The following is a 12,625-nucleotide window of genomic DNA, read 5'->3' on the forward strand; positions in this document are numbered from 1 at the left end:
CAGAGCCCGTACACAACCCTGGATGAATGGAGACATCCTAAATGCCATCAAACTCAGAAACAAAATGTTCTCTGAGTTCAGGAAATGCAAAAATGTGCAACTACTTGAAAGATGCAGAAATCAACGAAATGTAGTAAACAAATTGGTCAAAACTGCCAAAAAGAATTTCTTAAATGAAAGCATTGAGGCAAACAAAAGCCACCCACAAAAGCTGTGGGAAGCGCTACAGAAATTGGGCTGCAACAACAAAATTCAAACCAAAACTACAAACATCTGCATTATTTCAAGTGGCGTGCTCATTACCGACAAGCAAGCGGTAGCGAACTGTTTTAACAGCTTTTTTACCACCATTGCAACCCAGTTGGTAAGCAAACTTCCTCAGCATTCAGGTTTGTACGGCTCTGACCACATCCATGCTCACTATGTCAAACTAGGGGCTAAAAAATACTCCTTTTCATTCAAACCAATAAATGCTGATGATGTGCGGAAAAAACTACTCGCCCTCCAGCCAAACAAGGCCACCGGCCTTGACAATATCCCCACCAGATTCCTCAGAGACGCAGCTACTGCTATTGCCCCCATAGTAGCCCAAATCACAAACCTATCCATCAGCCAGTGTCACGTCCCACAGGATTTCAAGTTGGCGAGAGTAATCCCTCTGCATAAAAAAGGAAGCAAATTAGAACCTGGCAACTATAGGCCTGTTTCCATCCTTTGTTCCATCTCAAAGGTTGTAGAGCGATTAATTCAAGAACAAATCAACAGCTACCTCAGCGAGCATAAACTGTTGTTTGAATTCCAATCGGGCTTCAGAACCTCCCATTCCACTGACACATGCCTACTGTATCTGACCGACTACATCAAACATGAGGTAGACGCGGGCAAATACTGCGGCATGGTCATGTTGGACCTCCAAAAAGCGTTCGACACTGTAAACCATTCAATTTTACTTGATAAGCTGAGTGCGATTGGTTTTGACTGCACATCACTAAACTGGATGAGATCTTACCTGGAGGGAAGAGAACAAGTGGTTGACATCAACGGAACCATGTCCTCATCCCTCCCGGTGAGCTGTGGGGTTCCTCAGGGTAGCATTCTAGGGCCGTTACTGTTTCTTCTATACATTAACGACATGAATGCTGCCTGTAACTGCAAATTGTTCCTGTTCGCTGATGACTCGGCACTCCTGATCTCGGGAGAGGACAAGTTGCAAGTTGAGGAGGCGCTCAGCTCCGAACTCTCAAAAATCCGTACTTGGCTTACCGATAACAAACTGTCACTACATCTTGGAAAAACTGAATCCATTCTCTTTGGGACCAAACATTCCCTCAGACAGATGGATGTAAATGATTTCAAGGTCAAAGTCGATGGCACAATTATCTCTAGCAAAGAAGAGATTACCTATTTGGGTTGTATCCTTGACAAATAAATGACAGGTGAAAGCATGGCTACAAAGGTGGTCAAAAGAGTTAACCAGAGAACCAAATTTATGGGCAGAGTTTCCTCCTTTGTCAACCCTCAGGCCCTCAGGACCCTCTCTGGGGCCCTGATTCAACCACTTTTTGACTATGCTTGCACCTCCTGGTACTCCAACACCTCAGTGTCACTGAAGACTAAGCTTCAAACCTCCCAAAACAAACTGATTCGGCTACTCCTCGGATTGGGGCCCATGACCCACCTTTCTCCCACCCATTTTGCCAGCCTAGGCTGGCTCAGGGTGGAAGACAGGGTTAAACAACTAAAAATGGGACTGGCCTTCAAAATTGTAAATGCTAATTTGCCCGATATGCCCCCTATTCCCGCATATCTGAGTAAATACCTCCAAAAGGTTAGCGACACCCACAGTCACAATACCAGAGCGTTAACAACAATTTGGTACCACCCACCCATAAAACAAACATGGGCAAATTCTCCTTCTACAGCACTGCCACCCAGGATTGGAATAGTCTAACTCCATCCCTCAAAAAATGCAGTTCGCTGGGCTCATTTAAAAGAGCCTTAAAAAATCACCTTTCAGGTGGCCAAAGGAGGAGGTAGTACCATTTTCCCGCTAGACAGCAGACCCCCCCCCCTGTTCTTGTACATATTTTTTTCCCCCTCTTTTTATTTTTTTGTTGTACATAGTGATAATTTTTTGCTGTTGTAATGATATTCGAACTGTGGTGCCACTATATATGTATATGAATTGAATACCAAGGCCCTCATTGGAAACAAGTCCGCAAGGACTTTTATGAACGGACCTGTTAGACAAAGTATTTTAAATGTAACTGTGCTGTTTTACATTTTTTGCCTAATAAAATATTCAATCAATCAATCAAAAAAAACAAAATATATAAAACATAACCCTAACCCTCAACAGTGGGATAAAATCAATATGATAACGTCTTATGCAAATGAGCCATGCGGTCAAACGTAAACAAATCGCTAGTGCAGTCTGGATCTGTCATGACCGTCATGGATGAACTTCAACCTGGTGTTTGCACTTCCTCCATTTTTGACCGTTCATTCATCTACACATAAACGTTTGGATTTCAAATATAAAGTTTTTGACCCTGGCGAGGGTGGGAGTTGAAATTGTGACTTCTGCGGCTGCTCTATCCATAGCTCAGTCGGAAGAGCTCTTGACTTAAAACCACAAGGTCATGGAATCGAATCCCATCACAGGAACCTTGGCATCTGAGCAATCTGGCTCCCACGGGTCTACTATCTTTTTTCGCCTTTATCATAAAGGTTGCTGGACAATATATAGAGGATGAAATGCATAATTTATTAAATAATATAAAGGTAATATCAAATACATTGTAAAAATCACACCCAGTGTGAAGTGGGCGGTGTCTTGCTAGCTAATATATATTTCTTCAAATAATCTCTCATTTTTGTCATTGCATGCTTTCTCAATAGTGTTCCGGACATTGTCATCAATGATGGAAACTCCTTTGTCAAACATCATTTGTTCACAACAGCAGCATGGAAATATTGGGACATATTTGACAGTGGTTTTGAAGTTTTTTAGCCTCTGTTGTTGTGTAAGTCCTTTGGCCAAATCATCACTTCTAGGAAGACTCTTGCTTTTCTCAAACATCTTCCATTTACGGATTATCGTGGCCACTGTGTTCTTAGAAATCTTAACTGCAGCGGCAATTCTTTTGTAAGTTTGGCCAGATCTGTGCTTTGCCACAATTCTGTCTTTGAGCTCTTCTGGAATACCCTTTGATCTTATAATTTTTTTCATCATTACCCATTTCAAACATAGCGATTTTTGGGTTCTTCTTTACGTTTCCCACCAAGGCTCGTCTCTTCCATTTACGGATTATGTTGGTAACTGTGTTCTTAGAAATCTTAAGTTTAGCTGAAATTCTTTTGTAACCTTGGCCAGATCTGTGCTTTGTCACAATTCTGTCTTTAACCTTTTCTGATATATCATTTGATCTGAAAGGGCCAGTTCTAGGAAGACTTTCTATTTTCTTCTCAATATCGGTTTTCCCTTTTCTCATTTCAGCCATAGTGATCTTTGAGTTCTTTTTTACTGTTCTCACGAAATGGACAGCATCTAAGTTAAATATACTAGTGTCACATCAAAGTGGTTTTAGATTAATTTCATCATATGTCTCACTAGCCAATCACAGCATGTGGAATTGGAGCACTATGTCACTGTTGTTATTTAACAGTGGTCATCACGGGTGATGGAAGCTCACTTAAAAGAATAATGTGTTTTTTTTAATACCCTTTCCACCAACAATGTGTGATTCACTTAAAAAAAAACATATATGTGTTTTTTTTTAAGTGCATAGTTCTATTTATAGGGCTATGCACATGTGTCATGTTTCCCTAGCCAATCACAGTCCTGAATAGACTGTGATTGGCCAATCACGGTGCAGGGTTAGGGGGGTACACTGGTGGCCAATCACAGAGCAGGATTTGGTGTGCAAATATCCAAACCTCACATATAGGGGCGGTTTCACCGCCCAAAAAATCACACCCAGTGTGAAGTGGGCGGTGTCTTGCTAGTGATGGAAGCTCACTTAAAAGAATAATGTGGTTTTTTATACCCTTTCCACCCACAATGTGTGATTCACTTAAAAAAAATCACACCCAGTGTGAAGTGGGCGGTGTGGTCACAGTGGTCATCACAGTGATGGAAGTTCACTTAAAGAAAAGTAATATTGTGGACCAACACCCCTAACTTAAAAAAAACATAAATGTGTTTTTTTAAAGTGCATTGTCCTATTTATAGGGCTATGCACAATTGTCATGTTTCCCTAGCCAATCACAGTCCTGAATAGACTGTGATTGGCCAATCACGGTGCAGGGTTAGGGGGGGTACACTGTTGGCCAATCACAGCGCAGGATTTGGTGTGCAAATATCCAAACCTCACATATAGGGGCGGTTTCACCGCCCAAAAAAACATAAATGTGTTTTTTTTAAGTGCATAGTCCTATTTATAGGGCTATGCACATGTGTCATGTTTCACTAGCCAATCACAGTCCTGAATAGACTGTGATTGGCCAATCATGGTGCAGGGTTAGGGGGGTACACTGGTGACCAATCACAGCGCAGGATTGGGGGGGTGCAAATATCCAAACCTCACAAAAAATGAGACATGACGCTTTATTAGCAAGACAGTCTTTTATTATTGTCTCCGCCGAAGGTGGAGAATATGTTTTCGCTTTGTTGTCTCCGCCGAAGGTGGAGAATATGTTTTCGCTTTGTGTGAGCAAACATTGTTAGCCAAGCTAACATTGGGCAAGCTCCACGTGACACGTGTCAATTCGTTGACACCAATGCCTCTGATTGGCTAGAGGGACGCGTGACGAAATAAAATTCTATAAATAGGTGTGTCACTTCAAAAAGCTTCTACTTTTTGAAGTGAGGTAAAACAGGATCAATCAGACTTGATTGGAACAGTACCTTCAGTAAGTCCAAGTCACCCGTCTGTGCGTGTGTGTTTCCCTCTGAGAACACCTAACATTGGTCAAGCAAAGGCGCAGAAGGCCAAAGCTAAGAAAGCATACTCATCTACAATTGTAACGTAGAAGAGGACTAGAGTTGAAATGATCCCACAACAAAGCCGAACTCTTAATACGTGTCAATATGTTGACATCAATGTCTCTGATTGGCTGGAGGGACGCATGACGAAATACAATCCTATAATAAAAAGGTGTATCACTTCAAAAAGCCTGATCTCGGGAGAGGACAAGTTGCAAGTTGAGGAGGCGCTCAGCTCCGAACTCTCAAAAATCCGTACTTGGCTTACCGATAACAAACTGTCACTACATCTTGGAAAAACTGAATCCATTCTCTTTGGGACCAAACATTCCCTCAGACAGATGGATGTAAATGATTTCAAGGTCAAAGTCGATGGCACAATTATCTCTAGCAAAGAAGAGATTACCTATTTGGGTTGTATCCTTGACAAATAAATGACAGGTGAAAGCATGGCTACAAAGGTGGTCAAAAGAGTTAACCAGAGAACCAAATTTATGGGCAGAGTTTCCTCCTTTGTCAACCCTCAGGCCCTCAGGACCCTCTCTGGGGCCCTGATTCAACCACTTTTTGACTATGCTTGCACCTCCTGGTACTCCAACACCTCAGTGTCACTGAAGACTAAGCTTCAAACCTCCCAAAACAAACTGATTCGGCTACTCCTCGGATTGGGGCCCATGACCCACCTTTCTCCCACCCATTTTGCCAGCCTAGGCTGGCTCAGGGTGGAAGACAGGGTTAAACAACTAAAAATGGGACTGGCCTTCAAAATTGTAAATGCTAATTTGCCCGATATGCCCCCTATTCCCGCATATCTGAGTAAATACCTCCAAAAGGTTAGCGACACCCACAGTCACAATACCAGAGCGTTAACAACAATTTGGTACCACCCACCCATAAAACAAACATGGGCAAATTCTCCTTCTACAGCACTGCCACCCAGGATTGGAATAGTCTAACTCCATCCCTCAAAAAATGCAGTTCGCTGGGCTCATTTAAAAGAGCCTTAAAAAATCACCTTTCAGGTGGCCAAAGGAGGAGGTAGTACCATTTTCCCGCTAGACAGCAGACCCCCCCCCCTGTTCTTGTACATATTTTTTTCCCCCTCTTTTTATTTTTTTGATGTACATAGTGATAATTTTTTGCTGTTGTAATGATATTCGAACTGTGGTGCCACTATATATGTATATGAATTGAATACCAAGGCCCTCATTGGAAACAAGTCCGCAAGGACTTTTATGAACGGACCTGTTAGACAAAGTATTTTAAATGTAACTGTGCTGTTTTACATTTTTTGCCTAATAAAATATTCAATCAATCAATCAAAAAAAACAAAATATATAAAACATAACCCTAACCCTCAACAGTGGGATAAAATCAATATGATAACGTCTTATGCAAATGAGCCATGCGGTCAAACGTAAACAAATCGCTAGTGCAGTCTGGATCTGTCATGACCGTCATGGATGAACTTCAACCTGGTGTTTGCACTTCCTCCATTTTTGACCGTTCATTCATCTACACATAAACGTTTGGATTTCAAATATAAAGTTTTTGACCCTGGCGAGGGTGGGAGTTGAAATTGTGACTTCTGCGGCTGCTCTATCCATAGCTCAGTCGGAAGAGCTCTTGACTTAAAACCACAAGGTCATGGAATCGAATCCCATCACAGGAACCTTGGCATCTGAGCAATCTGGCTCCCACGGGTCTACTATCTTTTTTCGCCTTTATCATAAAGGTTGCTGGACAATATATAGAGGATGAAATGCATAATTTATTAAATAATATAAAGGTAATATCAAATACATTGTAAAAATCACACCCAGTGTGAAGTGGGCGGTGTCTTGCTAGCTAATATATATTTCTTCAAATAATCTCTCATTTTTGTCATTGCATGCTTTCTCAATAGTGTTCCGGACATTGTCATCAATGATGGAAACTCCTTTGTCAAACATCATTTGTTCACAACAGCAGCATGGAAATATTGGGACATATTTGACAGTGGTTTTGAAGTTTTTTAGCCTCTGTTGTTGTGTAAGTCCTAATATTCACTATACACTCCTCATGTTTAAGCCTAACTGAATTATATATTTATGGACTTGTATATAAATTGTATATATTTTTGGACGACTTGGACGACGTGTTTCCTTTCTTGCTTATTATACATTTTACTTCCTCGTATGATTGGAGATCTCGCCTGCCCTAAATGTAATTCCTGGGAACTCCACTGTTCCATGAGCTGCTGCAGTGCTGCTGTTCAGCCACAGAGAAGAACGCCGCTCTGGTTTTGGGCTCCATGATTGGTCAAGTTCAAGGATTCTGCTATCGACTTTCATGGTCTTTTATAGGATACGTGAAGCCTGGCTTTACCACCCTGGCTCGACATGGTCTAGCTCGACAAAGTCGCTCCTTTTCAGCCTGGCTTGGCGTTCATGGAACGGAATAAACCAGGCTATACGGACCAGACTTTGTCAAACCTGGATTTGACTTAAATCCAGGCTTATTTAATTCTCCTTTCGTGTAATAGGCCCCTGGGCTATAGGTGCAGACTATTTGTTTTTATATTTGTTAGAGGGTTCCAACAACTTGGGATGCCCAAAAAGGAGGCAAAAAGGCTGGCAAAGTATTGTGCTGTCTCTGCTGTAATTGGCAGCAGCGTCTTACTTATACCCATAGAGCATAGAGTACTGAGTGACATGCTTATTGTATCATGAAGACATATGCCACGATTTTGTGAATGTAACCTTACTGCACCTTTAACATTTGCCTCCTTGATGTATGTGCTCCTTTGTGTGGACATACATAAATGGTTAAAATGTGTGTGTGTGTGTGTGTGTGTGTGTGTGTGTGTGTGTGTGTGTGTGTGTGTGTGTGTGTGTGTGTGTGTGTGTATATGAGAGAGAGAGAGCCTCAGATAGGCTCACTTCATTCATTCATATGGCATGATTTCAGTGTTTGAGTGATCTCATACATCATAGTGTGTGTATATACTGTTTTACATTTCACAACACCTTGCCTTATTTAACACCTTTTATAACACTAACACAAGAAAAGGCCGATGCACACCTCAAGGGTTGGTGACAGGCATAGGACAAAAAGGTCCATAAAGATGCACTCCAGTCATGTGCCCATCTTTTACCGAAGACCGGGCGTAGGATCCAGCAAGGAGCAACTACAAGATGCTCGTGACGTTTGGGAAACACTCCGGCGCCATATACCATTTCTAGTGCAAGTCAACTAGCAGCGATAGTCATTTGTAAGTACTGTAAATGATGTAAAAAGGTATGTGTTGTGTGATGACTTGTGGACTGATGTTGTCCTTTGTTGCTCTCATGTTTAGTTATGTGCAGTGGTTGAGGGAGAAGGTGGTCATACCAAGGACCAGGATGGACAGACTGCAGCCATACGTTGGCCTGGGACAAGGAGAAGCTGTTGCTTCCCTCCCTGCAGCACACAAGTAACTACACTATTTACGCAGTTTAAAAAAAAAAACTGTTCCTGTTTTCACTATACTTTATTAGTCTTCGACAGATAATATTGATCTAGAATAAGGTATTGCAATAAAACTGCAGTGTCTAAATAGGGACGTCTACATCATGTCTACATCACAGCATCAATTGTATAAAAGAGAAGGGAAACGAAGACAACACCTCCACCGTCTTTGACATCACAAACACATCGAGGGTTTGATCAGAATTCTTCTACTGCATTCCTTTCCTTCACAAACTCACCTGAGCATCGGTAGTAGCTGTCTTCTAGAACACCCCAAAGTGATTGCTGGCACAACTACAGTATTGAGCCAAACACAAGCATCATTTTATGACCTTCAGGCTGTATTCAAGCAATCTCTTCAAACTCAAGATGTTCAGGCCAGATGAGAGAAATCTAGACCGTGATGTGGACCAACCCCGGCGGTTATCATCATCATATCTTAATGATTATGACCGTACCATGCACCGCACCAATGTTCACGATGTTCTAGAACGTACTCATACCATGAGAGAGGAGCCTGACCAAGTGCGATATAGGATGAGAGAGGAAAATTACCAACTGCGACGGGAAGTGCTACGTCTTACGGAGATGATTTCTAGCTCTTCGCAACGTGTCATGTCACGGCTCCAGACCCAAGAGGATGAGGCTTTGTCCACACGACGGCTGACGCCGCTACGCCAGTCCGAAAGGCCCTTACAGTCGTCAGTCCGCAATGAGTCTCTACACCCAGAAGGCAGCCAACGTGACAACAGGTACACGTATCGCCCTCAGCATGGTGCTGTCTACCATCAGTCTAAAGACAGCGGTCATACCTTGCCTGATGAGAGCTACCAACGCCACTATGACAGCTTCCACGAGCATGATGACAGACAACAGCCTCAGCAAGGGGATTGGTCCAGGAGCTTTATTCCCAGTTCCAGCGGCATGCCAGACAACTACTGTCCTCTGCCTGATGACTCCAGTCACCATATCGATAGCCACCACCACCTTGAAGCATCTAATTGGAGGCCTAATCGGAGAGCCCATAGCCGCCACCATCATGATGAAGACCACTACCATCGTCAAGATGACAGGCACCATTCGCCTGACCGTAGAGGCTACCCTGAGGACCACTACCATCCTGCTGATGATATCCACCATTACCACCAGGATGACATGTACAGACGTTTGAATAATCGCTACCGAGATCAGTACCGTCGGTATCATCCGGTAGAGCAGCCTCGAGCCACACCCTCACAGCCACCCCATGCCCTTAGAGGCGTATGGACGCATATGGGGATGTTGCACTCTAATCCAGGGGACTATGTGTATGGACAGGGAGGTTTGGACGCTATCCTAACACAGTTGTTAGATCAGTTCGAGAACACCGGTCCTCCTCCTGCAGAGAAGGAAAGGATATCCTCTCTCCCAACAGTCAACATCTCTCAGAAACAAGCAGACCGCAGTATGGAGTGTCCAGTGTGTAAGGATGACTTCAGGCTGGGCGAGGCAGTCAGGCAGCTGCCTTGTAATCACGTTTTCCACTCAGACTGTATAGTGCCATGGTTGGAAATGCATGACACCTGTCCGGTGTGTAGGAAGGCTTTAAATGGAGAAGACAGCAGTAGCGGACAGAAACTTTGTCCGTAAACAAATGCTAATGTTCGCATGTATTTTTTAGGACATAGAAACTGAGTGGATTGTTGTCCATCTTATAGGCCTGTAGCAGCAAACTGTCTGTGTGTCTCATACAACGGTGGGTCCCTTGAGCTTGAGTCAGGTGGCAAAGTAGCCTCGATCTCCAGGCTTTTATTGTTTAGTTTAAGGTGGCAAAGTGAAGGGGAAGCAGTGCTGTAAATGTGGACTGAATCACACCTGATGCCTGCACCATAGAGAGACTATGTAAAGCCTCACTGTACCATGATGCACACGTGAGTTTACACGGTTATGTCCTTGCGCTTTCTCTTCTCAGTTTCCCGTCTCTAATAACCTATAATAGACAAAATAAAAAAGACAAAGGAATCAACAAAATAAATTTGTAATTAGCCTATTAATAGGTCTTGGACTATATAGTCCTACATTATCCCTAATGTAAGTTTTTTTTATATATATAGCATGGGCAGTTAAAGGCTAGCCATCTATAGGAGGGTCTGTCTGTTGTGTGTCTGGAGCTAATGGACAAATCAGCACCAAATGTCTTGTGCACAATACCAGAGGTTTACCTCCACTTTTTTTTTCATGTTTAATACTTTAACTTATCAGTCTTGGATGACTGATGTCACAGGCCGGACCACATGAAGTCCGAGAGCCACATTGAGTCATGCCGAATCATGTACAGATCAACGATTCAGATTCTTTTTTCTTAAATTCTTATTTCAAACTTTTATAAAGTGACAAATTGTGATTTTCTATTGTGATTCGAGTTGAAATAGCATGTTCTCACAGTGGCTGGATGGGTTATTATGAATGAGAAAAGACAATCTTGCTGCTGACACAGACTGATGATGACACTTGCATGTTTTATCACGGCTTGTACAGTATCTGTAAAACTATTACAGCCTACATCAAGGTGTGGTACATGGCTGGACATGTCATTCCCATGAGGACCTTTAAAAAGGGAGATCAAAGTATGGAGGCTTTTCTGAGACATGCATCATGTGATTCTGTTTCTTTTCCTCATGAGTCACCTAAAGTGTCACAAATATTAAGGGAATTCTGTTTTGCAACATGAGCGGCAGAAATAAATAAATTAAGGAAGACAATCCCACATTTCATTGTTACTAGTACATTGAGCACCTTTTGTGCTCTGAGCTACCAGGACACCTCTGGAATCTAGTATGTGACTTTCATTAATAATAAAAAAGGTACTAAAACTTGGAATCTGTAACAGTTTTATTCCAAGACCCATTTGCTGGGTACAGGAAACTCAGTAGCAGGACATTATCAGTAGCTTTTCAAAATAGAGGAAAACTTAATGCTAATGACACGTGCATCAGATAAAACATAACATTATTTACAACATTCATTCCTTAAACATTTTTAACATAGCAATACACTTTTTGACTTGGGACCAATTCCATTATAGTCTCTCAAACGCTATAAGCACCCCTCTCTAGTGGCAACTGAAAACGTACCCGATGATTGTGTCACAGACTGATAAGTGCACAAATTGGGTACCGCAGTAAGAACTGCCATTTAGTCACCTTTGGGAAATGTACAAATCATCCCCTTTACCAAGTGTGCTGGTACCAACTACCAAGTGAACAACAGTTTTCTTCCATAGACACTAATTACAACAGACTGAGCACATGGTTCTCTGTACAGACTGAAAGAGCGTCCTGCCCATTCTGAAATATGCGACTGCCACTCCGGAGCTACATCAACATAGTAATATTTGTGTACTTTCCTCACAATACCATATAGCCTTCATTAAAATTAAAATAAAATAAAACAATGGTGACATGAGTGCCAAATGGTTATTGACATGACCCAATTTCATTTCTTTTTACAAAAAGATAAAACTCCTGGGAACAGACTTTGGCAATACAAAAGTGAATAGTAACCTTTTCAATTAGTATAAAACAACTACAGCCTATGCCACAACATGTACAATATTGGGCAAAATTGTCTACTTTTCTGCATTTCTTAAATAACTTCATTTTGCACACCATCTTTATAAAAACGTGGGCAGTGGGTACTTCTGTGCTTGTTCTTCACATTCAGTGGAGCTGTGAAATCAAGCTCTCCAAAAATAATAATTATAATAACATCATGATACTTGTATAGCATGAACACACGTTCATACTATACAAACTTTCTGTACATCTTGAACATGGAATAATTCCTTAAGTCTTAAAAGCAGATTTGCATCATTCCCACTGTCCATCTGCATCAACCTTCACTGCTTCACACAGGGTTCTCGTCCGGAAACATGGCGTCTGGCCCCAGCCGGCCCACTTCTAAAGGAATATTACGCGTTCCTTTTCCCTTTTAATCACGTCTTTGGGGAAAGGAGGTGGTTTCGGTGGGAGCATTTCGCTGCTCCTGTTGTGTACGCTGAAAGATTGAGAGACCTTCACACCGGAGGCTGGTCCTGGAGGAGTGAAACGATCCACTGTATGGAGAAGGACACATTGAAGCGGAGTTGTTTTTCTTTATTGTTTAAACTGC

The 12,625-nt window shown here is 42.2% G+C and overlaps 2 protein-coding genes across 4 annotated transcripts in view; one reads left to right on the forward strand and one right to left on the reverse strand.

Moving 5' to 3' along the window:
- sppl2 (signal peptide peptidase-like 2) overlaps positions 1-12,625 on the forward strand; it is a 237,084-nt gene that overhangs the window by 23,395 nt on the left and 201,064 nt on the right. The gene's annotated exons all lie outside the window — the stretch shown is intronic.
- The window catches only part of arhgef18a (rho/rac guanine nucleotide exchange factor (GEF) 18a), a 35,981-nt gene continuing 34,069 nt past the window's right edge, over positions 10,714-12,625 (reverse strand). For 2 of the 3 annotated variants that reach the window (XM_080440768.1, XM_080440767.1), the window contains one exon: positions 10,714-12,569. In XM_080440768.1, the coding sequence (XP_080296894.1) occupies positions 12,415-12,569 (155 nt within the window). In that variant the 3' untranslated portion in view covers positions 10,714-12,414. The remainder of the gene's footprint in view (positions 12,570-12,625) is intronic. The other variant, XM_080440766.1, reaches the window with a different exon arrangement.

The sequence above is a fragment of the Gymnoscopelus braueri genome (genome assembly GCF_963280865.1).
Source record: "Gymnoscopelus braueri genome assembly, chromosome: 10".
NCBI lineage: Eukaryota > Metazoa > Chordata > Actinopteri > Myctophiformes > Myctophidae > Gymnoscopelus > Gymnoscopelus braueri.